Source organism: Salvelinus sp. IW2-2015, linkage group LG4q.1:29 (genome assembly GCF_002910315.2).
Source record: "Salvelinus sp. IW2-2015 linkage group LG4q.1:29, ASM291031v2, whole genome shotgun sequence".
Taxonomy (NCBI): domain Eukaryota; kingdom Metazoa; phylum Chordata; class Actinopteri; order Salmoniformes; family Salmonidae; genus Salvelinus; species Salvelinus sp. IW2-2015.
Window position 1 is genome coordinate 44,132,023 of NC_036842.1, and position 26,153 is coordinate 44,158,175.

At 43.5% G+C, this 26,153-nt stretch overlaps 2 protein-coding genes across 5 annotated transcripts in view; both read left to right on the forward strand.

The window, feature by feature from the left end:
- Nucleotides 1-26,153, forward strand: part of LOC111962012 (uncharacterized) — a 238,509-nt gene that overhangs the window by 44,941 nt on the left and 167,415 nt on the right. The window lies entirely within an intron of this gene.
- On the forward strand, nt 227-25,709 carry LOC111962016 (uncharacterized). 3 transcript variants are annotated; one of them, XM_023984756.2, is made up of 9 exons: nt 227-357; nt 2,829-2,938; nt 6,338-6,422; nt 10,453-10,648; nt 10,938-11,006; nt 11,113-12,152; nt 12,375-13,198; nt 15,277-15,453; nt 20,148-25,709. In XM_023984756.2, the coding sequence occupies exons 1-9, from the start codon at nt 260-262 to the stop codon at nt 20,396-20,398; spliced, it is 2,850 nt and encodes a 949-aa protein (XP_023840524.1). In that variant the 5' UTR covers nt 227-259; the 3' UTR covers nt 20,399-25,709. The 3 variants fall into 3 exon arrangements, with proteins under 3 accessions (XP_023840524.1, XP_023840525.1, XP_023840527.1); XM_023984757.2 differs by lacking the exon at nt 10,938-11,006; XM_023984759.2 differs by lacking the exon at nt 2,829-2,938 and having other exon boundaries at nt 236-357.

Genomic DNA, 26,153 nt, shown 5'->3' on the forward strand with positions numbered 1-26,153 from the left:
TGTGTTGGAGCCTATTTCTTCCTATTTAAGAAATTAGGTAGGTCTGTTTGACAGACGAAATTAGGCTATGGGCTGCTATATCCATAGATTCAAGACAGTATGACCTTTTATTAAAGAAATTGGCAAACAAAAAGTACATGCCTACCCATTGTATTTGTGCTATTCTACCCCCATTTTGCCATATATAAACCTCTGCATACTCGCACATGCGCGTTGGGCAATCTACCGGAGCGCGAGGACGGGTAGGAGAGCAGTCCTAATGGCGGAGAACGTACGGTCGCCTTTTGACTACCGGGAGCCACCGACCCTCGACAGTGACGGGGATGGGAGCAAGCCGCCACCGCCGCAGCCCCGGGGGTGAGCTAAATAGCTTATTGGGAAATACATTTTTGTTCTGTATCTGGTCACTTGCTAACGTTACTTTGTTCGAAAGTGAAGTAGAACGCAAGCCCTGTCTGAGCGTGTGTTTGTTTAGTTCCAGGCTTCCATCCGCGTGATGATTCTGCTGACAAAAATGAAACACAGCAAAAGTGCTTTTTCGCTTCGGAATCACTAACTAGTTTAGTATGTGCAAGCATCCACAATTACGGTCACCCACTTCTCTTAACGCCGATTAAGCCGTATGATTGTGCTCTTTCGTTTGGTAGCTAGCCAGCTGTAATGCGCTGTCTGTTATTTCAATAGCCAGCCAGCCAACTAGCTAGCCATTTTATCTTGTCCGGCCAGCTAACGCGTTACGTTAGTTATATCGGCAGAACAGTAGTCTTCGCTAACTGACTAGCTATCTAGATTTAATTGCATTTAGGATATGCCTTACTTGATTCTGATAACTAACGTTTGCTAACTAGCGAGATACATTATTCATAGATAATTCGTTAATTGTGAATATTTCATTAAAACCACACCTGCATACCAGATGTTTTGGTAGCTAGTTAGATCATCTTTATTAAAACTGATGTTGTTGGGGGGGAAGCCCCAGTTAAATTCAGGCATCATTTTCACTGTGTTGATGATCTGACTGACTTGTGGTCTACTGTATCAGAGAGAGCGAATGAGGGATACAAAGGTATCTCAGGTGTGTGTGGAGTGGGGCGCATTTTATATAGGTTTGCTATTAGGGTTTGTCAAATGTTTATTTTATAAAGCTATTATTTTGTGTCTTTATCAGATTATTTAGATTATTTATGGATTTGATTCAATTTGTTGATAGTATCAGTATAATTTTAACATCTGTCTATGTCACCCCAATTGTTAATGCCATATCTATTTCACTGCCGTTTTGAATTTAACTTTAGAAACAATATTAGAATAACATTGTTGTGATTAAATTATTCAATACGGTAGTAGAAAATGACTTACTACGAGTGGCTGTAGACCTTTCTTGGGGTTGTTTGATAGCAAGAAATTGCCTATTCAGAATGTGGCAGATGTAAATGCAAGTTATTTTACATGGCCAAAAGTATGTGAACACCCCTTCAAATTAGTGGATTCGGAAATTTCAGCTTCACCTGTTGCTGACAGGTGTATTAAATCGAGCACACAGCCATGCAATCTCCATAGACAAACATTGGCAGTAGAATGGCCGGTACTGAGGAGCTCAGTCACTTTCAATGTGGCACCGTCATAGGATTCCACCTTTCCAACAAGACAGTTAATACAATTTCTGTCCTGCTAGAGCTGCCCCGGTCAACTGTAAGGGCTGTTATTGGGAAGTAGAATGTCTAGGAGCAACAACGGCTCAGCCGTGAAGTGGTAGGCCGCACAAGCTCAGAGTACGGGACCGCTTAAGCATGTAGCGCATAAAAATCATCTGTCCTCGGTTGCAACACTTACTACCGAGTTCCAAACTGCTTCTGGAAGAAACATCAGCACAATAACTTTTCGTTGGGAGTTTCATTAAATGGTTTTCCATGGCCAAGAAGCCGCACACAGGCCTCAGATCACCATGGGCAATGCCATGTGTCGGCTGGAGTGGTGTAAAGCTCGCAGCCATTGGACTCTGGAGCAGTGGAGACGCGTTCTCTGGAGTGATGAATCCCGCTTCACCATCTGGCAGTCCGACGGAAGAATCTGGGTTTGTTCGGATGCCAGGAGAACGCTACCTCTATCTAGAAATGTAATTATTGTCATACACAACATAAATCTGTCTGCTCTATGCAGTACATTTTTAAGCTGAAATGTTCTTAATCTGAAGGGAACCCTAGCCCAAGATGTACTCTTAAGGAGCCTGCCGTTACTCCTTAAGGTCCAAGGACCTTATACGATATCTTCAGAGGTAGACTTTCTCTGGCAGCCAAATACTCAAGCTAAACGTGAATGGATTATATATTGCGATACAGTTTCTAGAAACATAAAGCCCCTTTTATATCACATCAAAGTAATTTCACAAATGCAAAATATACACTGTTTTATACGGCTTTATCACAGTTGTGTTCAACAGTATGTTTCTGGGGACCTTCTTCCGTTACACACAGGTGTTCGGTGCATGCTACATAGCTAATTAGCACAGGTAGTCCCTCTGTCTTCCATCTGTCTGCCGTCAACACTCGCTGTAATGGCGATATGGCCACGTGGGAACGATAACCCTATAAAGGTGTGTATCAATGCAACCTTTTTATTTATGTATTATTTCTCGCTGATATGAAAGATACGGTCCTTATGCTCCCAAAACCTGTACCGCAAGCGATGCATGTTAATATTCAGACTGAGCGTTTGGGCACTTAACAAAACTCCCACGTACAGAAGACTCCTTTGTCCTATGACTCTTATGTGTAATGGAACTGAGAGTCATGGACAAGGGCTAAAGGAACCCCGCGTGTGTTTTGTAGGCGGGTGTGTGGGAGAAAAAGGAAGGGTACACCTGTGAAGGTGTGTGACCGGGCCTACGTGACCGAGGATGAAGAGGAGGAAAGTCTGTCTGAACACAGCTACAGTCCGGGTAAACACACGCACAGACAGACACCCTATCACGTGCCGTCAGAAAGTATTCACACCCCTGGACTTTTTCTAAATGTTGTATTACAGTATGACTTTGTTACTGGCCTACACACAGTACCCCATAATGTCAAACTGGAATTATGTTTTTGAAGTTTTTACAAACTCATAAAAAAATGTAAAGCTGTATTCAACCCCTATGTTATGACAAGCCTAAATAAGTTCAGGAGTAGAAATTTGCTTAACAAGTCACAAGTTGCAACAATAGTGTTTAACATGATTTTTGAATGACTACCTCATCTCTGTAGCCCACACATAATTATCTGTAAGGTCCCTTAGTGTTGCAGTGAATTTCAAACACAGATTCAACCAAAAAGACCTGGGAGGTTTTCCAAGGCTTTGCAAAGAAGGGCACCTATTGATAGATGGTTAAAGGAAAGCAGACATTGAATATCCCTTTGAGCATGGTGAAGTTATTAATTAGCATGGTGAAGTTATTAATTACACTTTGGATGGCATCAATACACCCAATCACTACAAAGATACAGGCGTCCTTCCTAACTCAGTTTCCGGAGAGGAAGGAAACCACTCAGGGATTTCACCATCAGGCCATTGGTGGCTTTAAAACAGTTAGAGTTTAATGGCTGTGATGGGAGGAAAACTGAGGATGCATCAACTTTGTAGTTACTCCGCAATACTAACCTAATTGACAGAGCGAATAGAAGGAAGCCTGTACAGAATAAACATATTCCTAAACATGCATCCTGTTTACAACAAGGCTCTACTGTAATACTGCAAAAAATGTGTCAAAGCAATTTAACTTTTTGTCCTGAATACAAAGTGTTTTGTTTTGTTGGCAAATCCAATACAACACATTACTGAGTACCACTCCCCATATTTTCAAGCATAGTGGTGGATGCATCACGTTATGGGTATGCTTGTAATCGTTAAGGACTTGGGAGTTTTTCAGGATTAAAACAAACGGAATGGAGCTCAGCACAGACAAAATCCTAGAGGAAAACCTGGTTCCTTTCAGCAAGACAATAACCTTAAACATAAGGCCAAATCTACACTGGAGTTTCTTACCAAAAAAGACAGTGAATGTTCCTGAGTGGCACAGTTACAGTTTTGACTTAAATCTACTTGGAAATCTATGGCAAGACCTGAACAATGGTTGTCTAGCAATTATCAACAACCAATTTGACAGAGCTTAAAGAATTTTGAAAAGATCAATGGCCAAATGTTGCAAAATCCAGGTGTGGAACGCTCTTAGAGGGGGCTCCCGAGTGGCATAGCGGTGTAAAGCAGTGCATCTCAGTGCAAGAGACGTCACTACAGTCCCTAGTTCGAATCCAGACTGTATCACATCCGGCCGTGATTGGGAGTCCCGAAGGGCGGTGCACAATTGGCCCAGCGTCGTCCGGGTTTGGCCAGGGTAGGCCGTAATTGTAAAGAACAAATTCTTATTAACTGACTTGCCTAGTTAAATAAAGGTTACATTTAAATAAAAAATAATAATAATTGAGACTTACCCAGAAAGACTCATGGCTGTAATCACTGCCAAAGGTGCTTTTACAAAGTACTGACTCTGCGTGTCAATGCTTAGGTACATTACATATTTCTATATTTCATTTTCAATGAATGTGCAAAAATGTCTTAACATGTTTTCACTTTGTCATTATGGGGTGTTGTGTGTAGATGGGTGAGCAAAAATGTATGTGTACGTACAGTGCCTTGCAAAAGTATTCATCCCCCGTGGCGTTTTTCATATTTTGTTGCATTACAACCTGTAATTTAAATAGATTTTTTTTTTGGATTTCATGTAATGGACATATTATAATATTACATATTATGGGCATGTAATGGAGATATTATAATATAATATTACATATTATGGACATATTGGTGAAATGAAAAAAATAACTTCTCTAAAATAAAAAACGGAAAAGTGGTACATGCATGTGTATTCACCCCCTTGGCTATGAAGTCCCTAAATAAGATCCGGTGCAACCTATTACCTTCAGAAGTCACATAATTAGTTAGATTGCACACAGGTGGACTTTATTTAAGTGTCACATGATCTGTCACATGATACACCTGTTCTGAAAGGCCCCAGAGTCTGTAACACCAAGCGGCACCATGAAGACCAAGGAGCTCCAATCATGTCAGGGACAAAGTTGTGGAGAAGTACAGATCAGGGTTGTGTTATAAAAAAATATCCTAAATGTTGAACATCCCACGGAGCACCATTAAATCCATTATTAACAAATGGATAGAATATGGCACCACAACCTGCCAAGAGAGGGCCACCCACCAAAACTCACGTGCCAGGCAGGGAGGGCATTAATCAGAAAGGCAATAAAGAGACCAAAGATAACCCTGAAGAAGCTGCAAAGCTCCACAGCGAAGATTGGTGTATCTGTCCATAGGACCACTTTAAGCCGTTCAGTCCACAGAGCTGGGTTTTACGGAAGAGTGGCCCGAAAAAAGCGATTGCTTAAAGAAAAAGTAAGCAAACACGTTTGGTGTTCGCCAAAAGGCGTTTGGGAGACTCCCCAAACATATGGAAGAAGGTACTCTGGTCAGATGAGACTAAAATTGAGCTTTTTGGCCATCAAGGAAACCACTATTTCTGGCGCAAACCCAACACCACTCATCACCCCGGGAACACTATCCCCACAGTGAAGCATGGTGGTGGCAGCATCATGCTGTGGGGATGTTTTTCATCGGCAAGGACTGGGAAACTGGTCAGTATTGAAGGAAGGATGGATGGTGCTAAATACAGGGAAATTCTTGAGGGAAACCTGTTTCAGTCTTCTCGAGATTTGAGACTGGGACAGAGGTTCACCTACCAGCAGGACAATGACCCTAAGCATACTGCTAAAGCAACACTCGAGTTGTTTAAGGGAAAACATTTAAATGTCTTGGAATGGCTTAGGCAAAGCCCAGACCTCAATCCAATTGAGAATCTGTGGTATGATTTAAAGATTGCTGTACACCAGCGGAACCCATCCAGCTTGAAGGAGCTGGAGCAGTTTTGCCTTGAAGAATGGGCAACAATCCCAGTGGCTAGATGTGCCAAGCTTATAGAGACATACCCCAAGAGACATGCAACTGTAATTGCTGCAAAAGGTGCCTCTGCAAAGTATTGATTTTGGGGGGGGTGAATAGTTATGCACACTGAAGTTTTCTGTTTGTTTGTCTTATTTCTTGTTTGTTTCACAATAAAACATATTTAGCATCTTCTAAGTCAAATGACACAAACCCCCCAAAAATCAATTTTAATTCCAGGTTGTAAGGAAACAAAATAGGATAAATGCCAGGGGGTGAATACTTTCGCAAGGCACTGTATACATTGGGTTAAATGTGTGCTGTTGTTCTTACCTGTGTGTAACTCTCCTAGGTGGTGGGCAGTACCCAGAGGGAGCGGAGGACAGACTGCCTCCACCCGGAAGCCCTTACTACCTTGCTGACCCCTCCCAGCTCTGGTGAGAGAGACAATAGGATTACTCAATTACACTTTAAAAAATGTGTTCTTCTGAAACATACAGCCAATGTCTGATAATGAGAGGTAGAGGATATCATGCTTGATGAGAAATAAATTAAATGTTTCTGGTCTTATCTAGAAATCGCTCAATGAAATATTGATGCAATCACATTGTTTTTGTAGTTGCATTTTTGGTTTTGATTTATTTGATAATTTAAAAACCCCCAGAAACAACCACATGTGGATAATGCATTTAAAATCATGAGTATTACACAGTTTGAAAACCWAATTTTGGTCCTTCTACATATAAAGGCAACATGCAACAATTTCAAAGATTTTACTGAGTTTACAGTTCATATAAGGAAATTAGACAATTGAAATACATTTATTAGGCCATAATCTATGGATTTCACATGACTGGGAATACAAATATGCATCTGTTGGTCACAGATATAAAAAAATAAAAATAAAAGTAGGGGCGTGGATCAGAAAACCGGTCAGTATCTGGTGTGACCACCATTTGCCTCATGCAGCGCGACACATCTCCTTCGGAAAGTGTTGATCAGGCTGTTGATTGTGGAGTTTTGTTCCACTCCTCTTCAATGACTGCATAGTTGCTGAATATTGGCGTGAACTGCAACACACTGTTTTACATGTCAATCCAGAGCATACCACACATGCTCAATGGGTGACATGGCTGGTGAGTATGCAGGCCATGGAAGAACTGGGACATTTTCAGCTTCCAGGAGTTGTGTACAGATCCTTTCGACACGAGCCATGCATTATCATGCTGAAACATCAGGTGATGGCGGTGGGTGAATGGCGTGACAATGGGCCTCAGGATCTTGTCACTGTATCTCTGTGCATTCAGTTGCCATCAATAAAATGCTATTGTATTCATTGCCCGTAGCTTATGCCTGCACATACTATAACCTCACCGCCACAATGGGGCACTGTGTTCACACTTCTTCAGCGTGCCAGTGGCCATCGAAGGTGAGCATTTGCCCACTGAAGTCGGTTACGACGCTGTACTGCAGTCAGATCAAGATCCTGGTGAGGATGACGAGCACGCAGAAGAGCTTGCCTGAGACGGTTTCTGACAGTTTATGCAGAAATCCTTCGGTTGTGCAAACCCACAGTTTCATCAGCTGTCCGGGTGGCTGGCCTCAGACGATCCCGCTGGTGAAGAAGCCGGAATTGGAGGTCCTGGGCTGGAGTGGTTACACGTTGTCTGCAGTTGTGAGGCTGGTTGGAGGTACTGCCAAAGTTCTCTACTTCGGCTAATGGTAGAGAAATGAACATTAAATTCTCTGGTAATAGCGATGGTTGACATTCCTGGAGTCAGCATGCCAATTGCACGCTCTCTCAACTTGAGACATCTTTAACATTGTGTTGTGACACAACTGCATATTTGGCCTTTTATTGTCCCCAGCAGAAGGTACACCTGTGTAATGATCATGCTATTTAATCAGCTACTTCATATGCTAAACCTCAGATAGATGGATTATTTTGGCAAAGGAGAAATTTTCACTAACGGATGTAAACAAAATTGTGCACAACATTTGAGAGAAGCTTTTTGTGTGTATGGAACGTTTTTGGTGACTTTTTTTTCGGCTTCATGAAACACGGCAACAACACTACATGTTGTGTCTTATAATTTTGTTCAGTACAAATAAATGGTAAAAACATTAACAAACACAAACACATACATAAGTAGGCCTAGGCTACACAGTACACATAGCCTAGTAGGCATACCTGGGTTACACATAACCAGGGGTTGGTTTTTAGGAACAGAACCGGGAACGAAAGTGAACTGTTATTTTAAAAGCATGGGAACTGGTTTAATAACGTTATTTTACTTTAGGGACTCTTTTTTTTCAGTCCCACAAAAAAACATTACAAGGCACCTATGCAAAGCCCTCAATCTGTCACACAAACGTATTCCAGTGTCTGCCTGCCAGCTGAAAATCTTTCTGTCCGTGTAGGCTACCTGCTCCTCCCACCTCCGAAGCATAGGCTACTGTAGCCTACTGACATTATTCACACTCCTTTACTTTTTCTGCATTTTGTGTTACAGCCTGAATTAAAAAGGGATTAACTCTGCAAAATGTAATTTTTTGGCCACCCAACCAAATTCACATAGAAATGTGAGTAAAAGATCTGTTGTTCTCATTGATAGCAGGTCTAAGATGCTGTAGATATTTTCTATGCGCGCTATTTCTAGGCATCGCGTTAAGTTACATTTTTGCATCTTTTACTTTCGGTTTTGTACACCAGCTTCAATAATATATCCAATATTTTTGCTTATTGAAAGATTATAAAATAGAGCACACAGCCATGCAATCTCCATAGACACACATTTGCAGTAGAATGGCCATACTGAAGAGCTCAGTGACTTTCAATGTGGCACCGTCATAGGATGCCACCTTTCCAACAAGTCAGTTTGTAAAATTTCTGCCCTGCTAGAGCTGCCCCAGTCAACTGTAAGTGCTGTTATTGTGAAGTGGAAATGGCTCGGAGCAACAACGTCTTCAGCCGCGAAGTGGTATGCCACACAAGCTCATAGAACGAGACCGGTGAGTGCTGAAGCGCGTAGTGCGTAAATAATGTTGTTTTCGGTTGCAAAACTCACTACTGAGTTCCACACTGCCTCTGGAAGCAATGTCACCACAAAAACTGTTTGTATGGAGCTTCATGAAATTGTTTTTTCCCATGGCCGAGCATCCGTACACAAGCCTAAGATCATGCGCAATGCCAAGCGTTGGCTGGAGTGGTGTAAAGCTCGCCGCCATTGGACTCTGGAAAGGGTGGAAATTCTCTGGAGTGATGAATTATGCTTCACCATCCAGCAGTCCGACAAACGACTCTGGGTTTGGCTGATGCCAGGAGAACGCTACTTGTCCGAATGTATAGTGCCATATGTAAAGTTTGGTGGAGGAGGAATAATGGTCTGGGGCTGTTTGTCTATGGTTCAGGCTAGGCCCCTTCGTTCCAGTGAATGAAAATCTTAACGCCACAGCATACAATGACATTCTACATGATTCTGTGCTTCCAACTTCGTGGCAACAGTTTGGGGAAGGCCCTTTCCTGTTTCAGCATGACACTGCCCTCATGCACATAGCAAGGTCAGTACAGAAATGGTTTGTCGTGATCGGTGTGGAAGATCTTGACTGGCCTGCACAGAGCCCTGACCTCAACCCCTTCAAACACCTATAGATGAATTGGAACGCCGACTGCGAGCCAGGCCTATTTGCCCAACATTTGTGCCTGACCTCACTAATGCTCTTGTGCTTGAATGGAAGCAAGTCCCCGCAGAAATGTTCCAACATCTAGTGGCAAGCCTTCCCAGAAGAGCGGAAGCTGTTATAGCATCAAAGGAGGGACCGGCTCCATATTAATGCCCATGATTTTGGAGTGAGATGTTCAGATAGACTACAGTACTGAGTACAGCACAGGATACACACACGCTAGCCCACACACTGTACGTTTTAATATTGTTGTATGGTGGTATTGTACATTTTGTGCTGTGGATATGTATTGATGTGGTGCCTTGGCAGCAGCTAATGGGGATCCAAAAAATAGCTTACATCTTTGAATTTTAATTTGGAGCAGATAATTAGGAGTTTTTGGAAATGTGGTCGCATAAACCTGAGGGAGATTTTACATTAAATTCCATGATCAAAGTTTGCATCTGCACAATCCTTCCACTAAATTCGTTTATGAAAAATGTTCAATGGAAATTGTCACAATTAGTCCTTTTGCATAGCATTGTATGGTTTGTTCAACTTTTGAAATCAATATTTTTTGTTTGGCATACATTTTTTTAAGTAAAAACAACTGAGTCAAAGCGCAAATCCGTTACCGTAGAATAGCCCACACCTCACCAAGACCTTGATCAGTGAAATCCGTTGTGTCAGCGCTAGAATAGAGCAAAAGGCAGCACACCGTGTATCTCTCCGGGACCGGGCTTGGTGACGACCAATCCAATGGTGAGTGGATGGTATGTAACGTTACTGTGTTTCTCCGTACAGCGTGTCGGAGCTGGGTGAGGAGGGGGCGAGTGGGGTCCGGGGGCCAGTGCTCTTCCACCCCCCGCCTAACTGCAGAATCCGAGAGGTGCACTGTGGAAGCCAGGTGCGACTSGTCGTTATAGCGATCCACGACATCGCCAAAGGGGAGGAGATCACGGTGGACTACAGCCTGACGGACTGGGGAGAGAACGCCATGGTGATTGACTTGCTGATAACATCACCAGCTTTCCTCATCGCAAACCCATTTCGTCCATTCTTAAATATACTTGGGGAATGAGTTGTTAGAGGTCATGACGTCTGACTAACAGCAACCTTATACACATCAAAATTGACGTTGTTCATCTGTAGGCATTACTAGTTGCATTCATGTTGTCTCCTTGTTCTAAGAAAAAACATTGCAATGCCCAGTGTAACTGTTGTGGCACTCAGATAATAATGCTCTGAATCCATATTGAAGCCTGTTGGTTGTGTTATGAATATTCTAGGGATTCCATAGCTCTGTGTCTTCGCGAGGGTTTGACTGCAGCTTTAACCCAGACAATAACATTAAGAAGGTAATCAAAACGGTCGTGACCCTACCTCAAGTTCATTTAATCTATTGGTTACAGAGGGTATTTACAAAGTCTCTTTTGTCTTGTTTTGGGGTTTGTCTCCGAAAAGGAGGAAGACCCCGGCCCCCACCCTCTGTCTCTCTCTGACTACCTCACCCCCTCCTGGTCCCTCTCCCCTTCCTCCTCCCCGCTCACCCACTCTGAGCCCAGCGACTCGGACCGAGAAGAAGATGAGGAGGAGGAAGACGACGACGATGATGATGACGATGAAGAAGAAGAGATGGAGGAGCTGAGGGGCCGTATGCTCCGTCGCCGAAAGAAGCGCAAGATAGCTGTCACGGTCACCACCAAGAAGAACAGCGCCGCTAACCCTAGGGCGGGACCCGGCCACCCCTGCTCGTTGTCGTCCTCCCAACTGGCCGCCTCCCCGGCCCAGACCCAGTCTCAGCTCGCCACGACCCTGGCGCCCCCCACCACCAATATCAACAACAACATCAACATAAACATTGGTAGCTCCAGTGGGGCTACGGTCAGCCGACGGCAGCACTGTTCCTACTGCGGCCGCCACTACCGTTCGCTGGCGCGCCACCTGGAGAAACACCATGCCAACCAGCCAAAGGTCAGGGCGGCCATGGATCTAGCCACACGCCACACACACTCCTCCTCTACCTCCTCCCATCCTCACTCCTCCTCCACCGCCTCCTCTCATGGCCACACCTTCGCCTCCCCCCAGCCCTCCTCATCCTCCGCTACCGCCCCTCTCCCTCCCCCTCCTTTCTCCAGGGAGAGAGCGAGGGATGCGCCGGCCACTCGAAGTTCCTCGGGGGCGGTCTCCTTTTCGCTCTCACTGTCTGCGCAGTCGGCCGTGGCCAAGAAAGGCTCCAACTTATCGGTGCAGACGCCAAAGCAATGCTTCGCCCCTGCAGTGGCACCGGTTAAAAGTCTGCCCACACCAGCCAGGAGGGGCCGCAGGCCGAAGAGAGCAAAGGAGGAGCAGCAGAAAACAGAGGAGTGCTTCAGAAGCAAGGAGGAAGAGATACCTCCACGTTCTACCCCCGAGCCGGAGGAAGAAGAGCCGGGTGAGGAGCTGGAGCTGTGTGGAGCTGGGGAAGGGGAGAGTCCTGAGAATAAGAGTGCCGAGATGGCTAGGTATGTGATGGATAATATGGTTCTGCTGCATTGGGGAGAAAGTCGGGCCTAACTGAAATGTGAAATATGAAGTTCTGAATCAAAACTGCTTGAGAAATGACAGCATATTCTGCAATTCTATCATTATTATTGTGATAAAGATAAAGTAAAAATATTACTTTTTGACATGTTATTGTTTTTACTTTCTCTCTCTCCCTCTCTCTGCCTCTCTCCTTTTTCTAGCTCTCACAGACATCACATGCCCCCTCTCCTATCCTCCCTCTCCTGCCTGGTGCTCTTCCTCCGCCGGCAGCAGCACTCTTCCTTCTTGTCCCTATCTCGCTCCTCCAGTTCGGCCGAGGCCTGGCGCCTACTTTGCCACTCCAGCCTGGCGCTACTTATCCTCTACAACCGGCACCGTGAGTGCGAAGTGGCCAAGCTCACCACCCAGGACTACCACAACCGCACCACCACACCGAGCCCGACCCAGGCTAACTTGGCCAACGACCCCCCCACTGGCCTAGAGGCCATCCTCTCCCCCTTCGAGCGCCAGGTACTTTGCCACCTCCCCCGGGCAGGTGTGCTGGGTAAGCGGGGGCGTATCCAGCCCCTCATCCTGCCCCCGCACTGCGAGCCCTGCATGGAGCTGCTCCTTCAGACCTCTGCCAATGTGGGCGTGGACCCCCACAGCCCCTACGTCTTCTCCCGGCCCTTCCACTCGCCCGCKACGCCGCTCCGGGGCACCGACCTGCTGCGCAACCTGGCACGTGCCAGCGGCGCCAAGAACCCCGGAGTGCTGACCCAAACGCGAGTGCGCCGGCAGGTGGCCATCCTTACCCAGTTACTGCTCCTGGAGGAAGGTGAGGGGCAAGGCCTGCCGGGCGGGGCGGCTGGCAAGCGCCTGGAAGACTTCCTGCAGCGGGAGTACCACGTAACCCAGAGCTGCACCACGATAGGCCGAGACCCTGCGTTGATGGGACATGTGGGCAGGGTGGTGCTTTATGGGGAGCGGCAGGGCGTGCTGTTCAGAGGGATGAGCCTGCAGCACATTTGTCTGGAGCTGGATGGTAAGGAGACACTGCCGGGAACTCGGCTCTGGTATGACGAAACTAGCACTCACTACTAATTCATGACAGAACGCCATCCCTAAAAAAATTACGTTTCTGTTCATGAAGGGTTTGCACCAGTTACCTTCAGAAGGGAATACAAGAGAAAAGTTGCATTTAGGTGTGAACTATTCATCTCCCCAATTTTCTCTCATTGTGATGTTGGAGGAGAGGAGGAAACAAGGAGGTTCTGAGATGGATCAGCAGTAGAGTAATTGATAGCTTTGTTTAACATGAGTATGCTTGTCATGCTCACTAGGGGTATGTTTACTTGTTGTAAGTTGTTAATAAAGCAGTAATACGGGAGGCTTTACACTGAGGGAGGCGACACAAGGGCAATTCTTCTCTCGCTATGACACAGCTGTGAGCAAACTAATCATATCATTTTAAATAGWTGGGAGCTCTTAATACTGCACCTTGCGATTCCATTGCCTGCAGTAAAACAATCTGTCCTTATCAGACATTGTTAACGGACTATGTGATATGTTACTGTTTGCTCATTACAAGTGTGTAAATTCCAGAGGAAAACGTTGCCCTGAGTCTTCAAGTCCTTTACATTGTAAACTCAGCAAAAAAATAAATGTCCCTTTTTCAGGACCCTGTCTTTCAAAGATAATTCGTAAAAATCCAAATAACTTCACAGATCTTCATTGTAAAGGGTTTAAACACTGTTTTCCATGCTTGTTCAATGACCCATAAACAATTAATGAACATGCACCTGTGGAACGGTTGTTAAGGCACTAACAGCTTACAGACGGTAGGCAATTAAGGTCACAGTTATGAAAACGTAGGACACTAAAGAGGCCTTTCTACTGACTCTGGAAAAACACAAAAAAAAAGATGCCCAAGGTCCCTGCTCATCTGCATGAACGTGCCTTAGGCAGGCTGCAAGGACGCATGAGGACTGCAGATGTGGCCAGGGCAATAAATTGCAATGTCCGTACTGTGAGACGCCTAAGACGGCGCTACAGGGAGACAGGACGGACAGCTGATCGTCCTCGCAGTGGCAGACCACGTGTAATAACACCTGCACAGATCGGTACATCCGAACATCACACCTGTGGGACAGGTACAGGATGGCAACAACAACTGCCCGAGTTACACCAGGAACGCATAATCCCTCCATCAGTGCTCAGACTGTCCGCAATAGGCTGAGAGAGGCTGGACCCACCATCGCTGGACCAGACAGGACTGGCAAAAAGTGCTCCTCACTGACGAGTCGCGGTTTTGTCTCATCAGGGGTGATGGTCGGATTCGCGTTTATCGTCGAAGCAATGAGCGTTACACCGAGGGCTGTACTCTGGAGCGGGATTGATTTGGAGGTGGAGGGTCCGTCATGGTCTAGGGCGGTGTGTCACAGCATCATCGAACTGAGCTTGTTGTCATTGCAGGCAATCTCAACGCTGTGTGTTACAGGGAAGACTTCCTCCTCCCTCATGTGGTACCCTTCCTGCAGGCTCATCCTGATATTACCCTCTTGCATGTCAATACCACCAGCCACACTGCTCGTTCTTTGCGTGATTTGCTGCAAGACAGGAATGTCAGTGTTCTGCCATGGCCAGCGAAGAGCCTGGATCTCAATCCCATTGAGCACGTCTGGGACCTGTTGGATCGGAGGGTGAGGGCTAGGGCCGTTCCCCCCAGAAATGTCCGGGAACTTGCAGGTGTCTTTGTGGAAGAGTGGGGTGACATCTCACAGCAATAACTGGAAAATCTGGTGCAGTCCATGAGGAAGAGATGCACTGCAGTACTTAATGCAGCTAGTGGCCACACCAGATTCTGACTGTTACTTTTGATTTTGACCCTCCCTTATTTCAGGAACACATTATTCAATTTATGTTAGTCACATGTCTGTGGAACTTGTAAAGTTTATGTCTCAGTTGTTGACTCTTGCTATGAAAATGAACGCAGTTGACAGTGAGGACATTTCTTTTTTTGCTGAGTTTGAAAGGCAGGTGTTGGTGAATGAACAAAGCATGTTGTATGTTATATTCCTGTTGACATATGTGCCCTCTCCCTCTTCTATCCCTATCCAACAGTGATGGTGGGTAACTCTGCAGACTCCTTCTCAGTTGACTCCGACGGGGAGGCAGAGAAGGTGGAGGTGGTGAAGAAGCGACCAGGTCGACCCCCCCGCAAGAAAAAAGGACCCCCTCCCTCTGTCAACCCTCCGCTCCCTGGTGCCCACAAAAGGAGAAGCATCCAGCCCAAGTCCGGTATGTACCATTGTATTTCTCGGCCTACCCAATGCTTGATATATTAATGCATATTTTGGTGAATTGTTTTGAACAAAAGCCTATTTTTGTGAGCCACTGTGTGCTAGCGTCAGACAAATTTGATCAACAAGGGACTCGACAAGCGACTCGATTACTTCCTTAACATCGATCTTTTCAAATCTAGAAATCTTAGTCACATTCTAGTCATTTCATCCTTCGTTAGTTTTTGTTTTCAGTCGACTAAAACTCTGGACAATTTTTGTCTTGTTTTAGTCACATCCATTTTAGTCACATAATAGTGTAAATAATGAATGTTTAGGCAACCTCTAACTTCCATCATGTGCCGTGTCCAACTAGGCCTACTATTCCCTCTTATACCTTAGCTGGCAACATTGATATTGTGGCAGATGGTAACCAATGCCAGACATAATTAAGCATATAGGCTATAAAGCCTTGGCTACAGGTTAAACAATTTACAGCTCTGATTTTCTCCCCATCATAACCATCAAGGGGGGAAATAACAGTGGTTTCCTTGAAAAGGGGAGAATTTGAGCTTTCCGAGTATTACTTTACTCCTAATATTCAACAAATGGCACATGTTTTTCCAATCTGAAAAAGTTAACTGCAACTCTCATTTGAGGACCGTGGTGCGAGAGCGGCAACGCAGATTAATGAATAACAGCGCACATTGTGATCAAAGCAAAAATAGCCTACATGAAAGTGAGATCAATCAGACCACGTAACTGAAAGATGTAAATTCTGCCAATGAGAGGATTGCATAAAATATTTTGCATGCATGCTTATGGTTGGACAAAACAATTGAAAAGTAGCTTCATGTCAAATGAAATGGCACATGGAATTCTCATCTGGTCACATTTTCGTACACTAAAATGAAAAGTAATTTGTAATAGTTATCGTTTTTCCCCCCCAGGGCGTCTCGTTATCGTCAATAGATCGTTGAGTATTTTTCATCATAAAAGCTATGCATGAACCTCTTTAGTCAGAAGTCACACATTTGACAGATAGTTAGGACACCTCATGAGCTTCCCTAACCAGTCAAGTATTTACCAGCAGCTGTCTTGATAATAAAAAAAATGCAGGGTATCAGTGGTTGCTGCGCCACAAGCAATTTCTATGGAGTTGTTAAAAAAATATTTTGATAATTTATGGATTGATCATATAATTATCTACATGCAACAGTGTCTCTTGTGCCCTTCACAATAATTTCACAAGGCTTATTTCACATGATATGCCTAAATACCTAAAAACAAATGAGCTAACAAATAAAGATGATTTTCTATCGGTTTATTGTATTACCTACATTGTATTATTGGAGCGCAATATCACATTGTTTAAAAAATGCAGAGGTCGGGCATGTCTAAGTTGGGCAATTGAAGGCATCTAGAACTTATGTTGACTTTGATTGTGTTCGATGAAAATGAGAGACCTTTCAAACATGGTATGCAGCATTGTTTGCAACATTATCGTCAAGTGACTTGAGGCCGACTGTGCCAAAGCGATTTAGTTGTTAAATGGGAGTGACTAGTGGGTTAATATAACAGTAATAGTGTCAGAATTCAGCTTTAAACAACCATCAATTGTTTTATGCATGCCAACATACAGTGCATTCGGAAAGTATTCAGACCCCTTGACTTTTTCCACATTTTGTTACATTACAGCCTTTATTCTAAAATGTATTAAATAGTTTTTCCCCCTCTTTTCATCAATCTAAACACAATACCCCATAATGACAAAGATTTTTTTTATTTTTAGCAAATTTGCCTGAAATATCACATTTACATAAGTTTTCAGACCCTTTACTCAATACTTTGTTGAAACACCTTTGGCAGCTATTACAGCATTACGTCTTCTTGGGTATGACTTTACAAGCTTGGCACACCTGTATCCGCCCGGCCAAACTGAGCAATTGGGGGAGAAGGGCTTTGGTCCGGTAGGTGACCAAGACCCCGATGGTCACTGTCAGAGCTCTAGAGTTCCTCTGTGGAGATGGGAGAACCTTCCAGAAGGACAACCATCTCTGCAGCACTCCACCGGACGGAAGCCACTCCTCAGTAAAAGGTACATGACAGCCCGCTTGTAGTTTGCCTAAAGGCACCTAAAGACTCTCAGACCATGAGAAATAAGATTCTCTGGTCTGATGAAASCAAGATTGAACTCTTAGGCCTGAATGCCAAGCGTCACGTCTGGAGGAAACCTGGCACTGTCCCTACAATGAAGAATGGTGGTAACATGGCAGCATCATGCTGTGGGAATGTTTTTCAGTGGCAGGGACTGGGAGACTTGTCAGGATCGAGGCAAAGATGAATGGAGGAAAGTACAGAGCGATCCTTGATTTTAAACCTGCTCCAGAGCGCTCAGGACCTCCGAACTGGGGCGCAGCTTCACCTTCCAACAGGACAACGACCCCTGGCTTCGAGACAAGTCTCTGAATGGCCTTGAGTCGCCCAGCCAGAGCCTAGACTTGAACCTGATCTAACATCTCGGGAGAGACCTGAAAATACTGTGCAGCAATGCTCCCCATCCAATATGACAGCTTAAGAGGATCTGCAGAGAAGGATGGGAGAAACTCCCCAAATACAGATGTGCCAAGCTTTAGCGTCATACCCAAGAAGACTCGATGCTGTAATCGCTGCCAAAGGTGCTTCAACAAAGTACTGAGTAAAGGGTCTGAATACTTATGTAATATTTCATTTTTTAAAATAATAAATATATTAACAAAACATTTTTGGCTTTGTCATTATGGTGTATTGTGTGTAGATTGAGGGGACAAAAATGAACAATTACATTTTAGAATAAGTCTAACGTTACAATATGTGAAAAACGTGAAGGGGTCTGAATACTTTCCCAAAGACAGAATGTATATTATATATCAGCAAAATTACCTCTCATTGTTAACTGTTTATTTTCAGCAAACTTAACATGTGTAAATATTTGTATGAAGATAAGATTTAACAACTGAGACATAAACTGAACAAGTTCCACAGACACCTGACTAACAGAAATTGAATAATGTGTCCATGAGCAAAGGGGGGGTCAAAATCAAAAATAACAGTCAGTATCTGGTGTGGCCACTAACTGCATTAAGTACTGCAGTGCATCTCCTCATGGACTGCATCAGATTTGCCAGTTCTTGCTGTGAGATGTTACCCCACTCTTCCACCAAGCTCACTGACATTTCTGGGGGGAATGGCCCTAGCCCTCATCCTCCGATCCAACAGGTCCCAGACGTGCTCAATGGGATTAAGATCCGGGCTCTTTTCTGGCAGAACACTGACAATCCTGTCTTGCAGGAAATCACGCAAAGTACTGGAGGGTCAAGATGAGCCTGCAGGAAAGGTACCACATGAGGGAGGAGGATGTCTTCCCTGTAACACACAGCGTTGAGATTGCCTGCAATGATAACAAGCTCAGTCTGATGATGCTGTGACAAACCGCCCCAGACCATGACGGACCCTCCACTTCCAAATCGATCCCTCTCCAGAGTACAGGCCTTGGTGTAACGCTCATTCCTTCGACGATAAACGCGAATCCGACCATCACCCCTGGTAAGACAAAACCGCGWCTCGTCAGTGAAGAGCACTTTTTGCKAGTCCTGTCTGGTCCAGCGTTTGGTGGGTTTGTGCCCATAGGCGACGTTGTTGCCGGTGATGTTTGGTGAGGACCTGCCTTACAACAGGCCCACAAGCCCTCAGTCCAGCCTCTCTCAGCCTATTGCAGGCAGTTGTTGTTGCCTTCCTGTACCTGTCCCGCAGGTGTGATGTTCAGATATACCGATCCTGTGCAGGTGTTGTTACACGTGGTCTGCCACTGCGAGGACAATCAGCTGTCCGTCCTGTCTCCCTGTAGCTCTGTCTTAGGTGTCTCACAGTACGAACATTGCAATTTATTGCCCTGGCCACATCTGCAGTCCTCATGCCTCCTTGCAGCATGCCTAAGGTGTTTTTCAGAATCAGTAGAAAGGCCTCTTTAGTGTCCTACGTTTTCATAACTGTGACCTTAATTGCCTACCGTCTGTAAGCTGTTAGTGTCTTAACGACCGTTTTACAAGGATTAATGTCAGGAATTGTGAACTGAGTTTAAAAGTATTTGGCTAAGGTGTATGTAAACTTCAGACTTCAACTGTATATATAATTTATTATTAGAATAGATGTTATAATTTTTTTTGTGTGTATTGTTAGATATTCCTGCACTGTTGGAGATAGGAACACAAGCATATCGCTACACCTGCAAAACATCTGCTAAATGTGTATGCGACCAATAAGATTCTATTTTTTTTTACTGCACACAGACTGAGTCCACTCAACTTATTATGTGACTTGTTAGACACATTTTTACTCCTGAACTTATTTAGGCTTGCCATAACAAAGCGGTTGAGTACTTATTAACGCAAGTCATTTCAGCTTTTCATTTGTAATTAATTTGTAAACTTAAAAAAAGAAAACATTATAATAATTAAATCTCCTTTGACATTATGCGGTGTTGTATTTAGGCCAGTGACAAAACATCTAGCTGTAATCAATTTTAAAATCAGTCTGTAACACAACAAAATGTGGAAAAAGTAAAGCGGTGTGTACACTTGCTGAAGGCACTGTATCGATTAGGGGTTCGGTGCTCTGTGGGGATGGATTTGGAATTGGGTAATTGATACACATGAGTCTGTCCTGTGTTCCCAGGGAAGCGTGGGGTGCTGAAGCGGCCCTGGTCGGAGGCGGAGCGAGTCGCCGTGGAGACGCACCTGAAGAGGAACATCATGGAGCTGCGCGTGCCAGCCAAGGCAGACTGCGAGCGCTGCTTGCACCTCTGCCCTCTTCTGGTCAGCAACCAGCGCGACTGGAGGGCCATCAAGTTTTACTGCCACAACCGCATCCAGCTACTGAAGAAACAAGGTCGGAAGGAGAGTGCAGGACGAGGCACACTCTGTTAGATAGGGATGGGGAGAGAGAGAGAAAGGAAGTGAGAGATGGAAGAGGTCGAGAACCGACTGCTATGATCTGGAGTGACCTGTTTCTGGTCCTGGCGACGTAAGTGCAGTCTACTGGTTTTCTACTGAATTAACCTGACCTCTGACTTCATTTTAAAGACTCGTACCTGGGACTAGAAGTTCAATATTAGTCCATATTTGTAATGCGGTGTTGACTTAATCAAGAGTCAAAACGATAACTAATTGAGATTAGTTGAAATGTCTCCTGTAACCCGGGGCCATATCCACAAAGCGTCTCAGAAAAGGCCCAAGGAATCCTGTTAAAACCTGTTGTAAAAGAACTAGCTCAGAGTAGGTTTTAGGATGTTAAGTCACTGCTCCGACAAACTCAATGTCTTGTTATCACAACAGTTTGAGGTACTCCAAAGGAAAGATAGTGATGGCGCTTTTTGACATTGTTGCAAATGATTAATCGTTATGAGGCATTGCCAGCTGTGAACTCTATAGCACGCTTCAGACGTGACTGTATGTTGCAATAGTGTAGTGTTTGACATAATTTTTGCCCGACACGGTCAGCCTTCTCTTAATTCTTGCCTAATATGTTGGCATGCGAAATATATATATTTTTTACCAATTCTGATTGTTGTTCAAATCTAATTAGCATAATAGAAAAATACCCATCAAATTCGGTCTTTTTTTTCTTCTTTTCGGTAAGGAGCAGTTTTTGGCATAGGCTGTGTCTCAATCCACCGCATCCTACAATGTCGCCCTTCCACATTTGCAGTGAAAGGTGGCAGAGCTAAAGCGGTGTTTGTCAGGCCATGAGACATCCCGAAAGTTGGTCTTCTCACAAACGTCTGTAGCGTATTATGACCCCCCCCCATGTCGATTTTAGGTGCGACTCATCACCTAAGAGGCTTCATGCAAAGCTTTTATTTTTACCCATACGGTCGTTCCATATGAATTCACTTCCTGCACCCCTTTAGATTTGAACGAAACCTTCCAAACATGTTTGTCCATGGTAGAAGTTGTCTGAAAGTGACTTTTTGGACCTGAATGCCAAAACATTCAGGAGATAGAGTTGCGCAAAGTTGACCCATTTTGCATTTCCCACCCTACCGTAAGACATCCATGTCTTTATGACTGAAAAATATAACTGTTGAGTTTGATATCATTTGAAAGCTTTCAAACAGGGTTGTCAAGCTATTTGATAATTTTTTTACAATATACATATACATATATATATATATATGTGTGTGTGTGTGTGTGTGTGTGTACACACACACAGTACCAGTCAAAAGTTTGGACACCTACTCATTCAAGGGTTTTTATTTATTTTGACTATTTTCTACATTGTAGAATAATAGTGAAGACATCAAAACTATGAAATAACACATTTGGAATCATGTAGTACCCAAGAAGTGTTAATCAAATCAAAATATATTTGATATTCTTCAAAGTAGTCACCCTTTGCCTTGATGACAGCTTTGCACACTCTTGGTATTCTCTCAATGAGTAGGTGTGTCCCAACATTTGACTGGTTRTGTATATATACAGTGCATTCGGGAGAGTATTCAGACCCCTCGACTTTTTACACATTTTGTTAAGTTTACAGCCTTATTCTAACATTGATTAAATCTTTTTTTCCCCTTCATCAATCTACACACAATACCCCATAATGACAAAGCAAAACAGGTTTGTAAAATTTTTGCACGTTTATTAAAAAAAATACTTACTACTTATGACATTTACATACGTTTTCAGACCCTTTACGCAGTACTTTGTTGATGCACCTTTGGCAGCGATTACAGCGTTGTCTTCTTGGGTATGACTCTACAAGCCTGTCATGTTGAATGGGGATTGTCGGGGCCACTCAAGGACATTCAGAGACTTGTCCCGAAGCCACTACTGCGTTGTCTTGGCTGTGTGCTTAGGGTCGTTGTCCTGTTGGAAGGTGGTCTTGAGCGTTGATGAAAACCTGCTCCAGAGCGATCTCTCTGTACTTTGCTCTGCTCATCTTTCCCTCTATCCTGACTAGTCTCCAAGTCCCTGGCGCTGAAAAACATCCCATCAGCATGATGCTGCCACCATGCTTCACCGTAGGGATGGTGCCAGGTTTCCTCTAGACATGACGCTTGGCATTCAGGCCAAAGAGTTGGATCTTGGTTTCATCAGAACAGAATCTTGTTTCTCATGGTCTGAGAGTCTTTAGGTGCCTTTTGGCAAACTCTAAGCATGCTGTCATGTGCATTTTTACTGACTAGTGGCTTCCTTCTGGCCGTCATTATGGGGTATTGTGTACACATTGAGGAATTTATTTTATTTAATAATTTTTTTATTAGGGCTGTAAAGTAACAAAATGTGGAAAAAGTCAAGGGTTCTGAATACTTTTCGAAGGCACTATATATATATTTTTTCCATTTTTTTTGCGTTAAAGGAGAAGCTTACCCAAAATTGAGGAACTTTCCCGTTTGTTTTTTTGGAATACAGAAAAACATTTCCAGTACACCAGAGTGTATGGGCAGCAAAATCCCTGTGGTCTGTTAGGTTCTAAATGAACCGAGTAAAACTCGCGGATGCTTAGTAAAGCTCAAACCAAGTTTATTCACCCACTTGGTCAAACAGCTGCATAAGACAACCTATTCACACAAGTACTGTTATTTAACTCTTTCTCCTATGCTGAGTCTCCTCCTACACATCTGAACAGCCAATTACGTCTCTGTTGCTAGACAGCACCTTAGTGAAATCTGTTCTTCCTCACTTCACCTGACCTCGGCCCCAAACTCCTCACTCCTCCCCATAGGATCCCTGATGTCCAACAATAAAACATTCTGACAGAATGTATACGTTCTACATTCCCCTCTCCCTCTGTGATATGAATAAGAATATTTCGTATTTTCAAGTTTAGAAGTCAGAACCCATCAGGTCGCAAAAGCAAACGAACTGTTCCTCATTACATTACTCCATTACTGTAAGAATTGTAGACCCGTATTCTCATTCTCTGCAGCACAAACATTTCTCATTCACGGCATTGGAGCGCAATTGCCACAACTGCACCGCCAGTCTGTGTTGATTCTCTGGGTGGGTTGGGGCTGTGGTCCGGCTACTGCTACGGCCTCAGTGGTTAGAGCGGCGGTGACCATCTGAAGGTCAATTTGCCTTAATTCTTTGTCCGAATACTCGGGCTCAAATAAATACTGTTAGACGACACCATCGACCCACCCCCTCTCCTTCACTTGTTTTCTTCATCACTAGCGATTATCTTGTCGTCATACATATTTGTAGATTGCTGTTTACATTGTATAACTAATACAGTGGGGAGAACAAGTATTTGATACACTGCCAATTTTGCAGGTTTTCCTACTTACAAAGCATGTAGAGGTCTGTCATTTTTTATCATAGGTACACTTCAACTGTGAGAGACGGAATCTAAAACAAAACCTGAACCCAATAGAAAATCTTTGGAGGGAGCTGAAAGTCTGTATTGCCCAGCGACAGCCCCGAAACCTGAAGGATCTGGAGAAGGTCTGTATGGAGGAGTGGGCCAAAATCCCTGCTGCAGTGTGTGCAAACCTGGTCAAGAACTACAGGAACATATGATCTCTGTAATTGCAAACAAAGGTTTCTGTACCAAATATTAAGTTCTGCTTTTCTGATGTGTCAAATACTTATGTCATGCAATAAAATGCAAATGAATTACTTAAAAATCATACAATGTGATTTTCTGGATTTTTGTTTTAGATTCCGTCTCTCACAGTTGAAGTGTACCAATGATAAAAATGACAGACCTCTACATGCTTTGTAAGTAGGAAAACCTGCAAAATCGGCAGTGTTTCAAATACTTGTTCTCCCCACTGTATGTTACGCTGTCTTCACTTCTCCGCCGAGTGAGCTGGGGAGAGGGCAAACTCCACTGAACTAGTTTGAATGTATGGAATCACTTGGGAGTTTCTGTATTTTGGGTAAACTTCTCCTTTAATGTCAATTTTCAAAAAATGTGTAAATTAATTTTTTCCATTTTCACATGTAGCTTAGACCCTCCTATGTTACATAGTCTGAGTGTTTGTGTTGTGCACTAAATCGGTTGAGACACATCATTCTCATGAATACAGGGTGGGTGTAATTTCAATCATAACCATGACTCATAGAATGGACCTATCCCTTCAGTTCACTGCCATTTAGCTGGTACACAATTGAATTTGAAATGGCATTTATCAAGTTACTACCTGAAAGATGTATACAGCCTTCCATACATGCTTGCCCATGGTATTAGTGGTCAGAAAGTGTCAAACTAATAATTTCTGGAAAAATACCTTAATACAAAGGTATTTTTTTACCTTTAACATAAAGGTAAAAACATAATTTCTCAAAATATGTTTAAACAAATAATTAGTTTGACAACCCTTTTTATAAGCTTTCAAGTTCAACCATTTATCTTTTTCAGTGATGACATAGATATTTTCATGGTCGGGTATGCAAAATGGGTCAACTTTGAGCACCTCTATCTCCAGAATGTTTTGTCATTCAGGTCCCAAAAATCACTTTCTGTCCTTCTACAATGGGCAAGCTTGTATTGAGGGTTTCATTCCAATCAAAAGGGATGGAGTCAGAAAGTGATTGAGATTATATGGAACGACCCCATAAGAGTAGGAGTAAAATGTCTCTATTTTCGGTACTTAAGACCAATTTTCTACTCTGACGCTTTATGGATACGGGCCCTGGATTGGGAATCATTGGTTCTAGAAGTGTGGAAGAGTATCCGAGTTTTAAAGACTTCAATGTGAGCGAGAGATCGGAGAATGTTTGGAAGTCTAGCATCCACCTCCATTGAAAGCTGAAGACGAAACGTGAATGTTATTTTGTCTTTACAAAGATGGAAGAAGAAACATTATGGTTTTAACCCATAAGATCCACCCTAGAATTAGCCTACATGTCATATGGACTGGGACACCTATGAACTGTAAAGTTTTTGTGTTTGATATCGATAACTGACTGGTTTGTACCCCAACCATTGCTTTCATGGTCAACTGTATTGATCAAAGTATTGGACCGTGATGCACCAGTGAACTTGTTCACATGTACCTTTGTACCCCGGTCTAAGTCAAACTAGTATGAAACATGGCACTCATTGTTCAAATTGTTTATCATGTGTTTTTTTTCCGTTTTTTTTTTTTCAACTATCATATGGTCTTATTCGTAACAAATGTAAATGTGTACTAATCAACAATGAAATTGGACATAGTAGGGGTTATTAAGGTCTTATTGTGCTTTGGTGTACATAATGTAAATACTACTTATTAAAGTGTATCACATTTTGAAGTGTTTTCTTAACCACAATTGCAAAGTGAGATTTTGCACTAGGGTAACACATGCAACATAAAACATACAGTGCATTTGTAAAGGATTCAGACCCCTTGACTTTTTAGTTACAGCCTTATTCTACAATTGATTAAATTGTTTATTCTCTGCATCAATCTGCACACAATACACCATAATGACAAAGCAAAACAGGTTTTTAGAATTTTTTGCGCATTTATTTAAAAAATATATAGTTATGACATTTACATACGTTTTCAGACCCTTTACGCAGTACTTTGTTGAAGCATCTTTGGCAGCGATTACAGTGCCGAGGCTTCTTGGGTATGACTACAAGCTTGGCACACCTGTATTTGGGGAGTTTCTCCCATTCTTCTCTGCAGTTAATCTCAAGCTATGTCATATTGAATGAGGATCGTCGCTTTACAGCTATTTTCAGGTC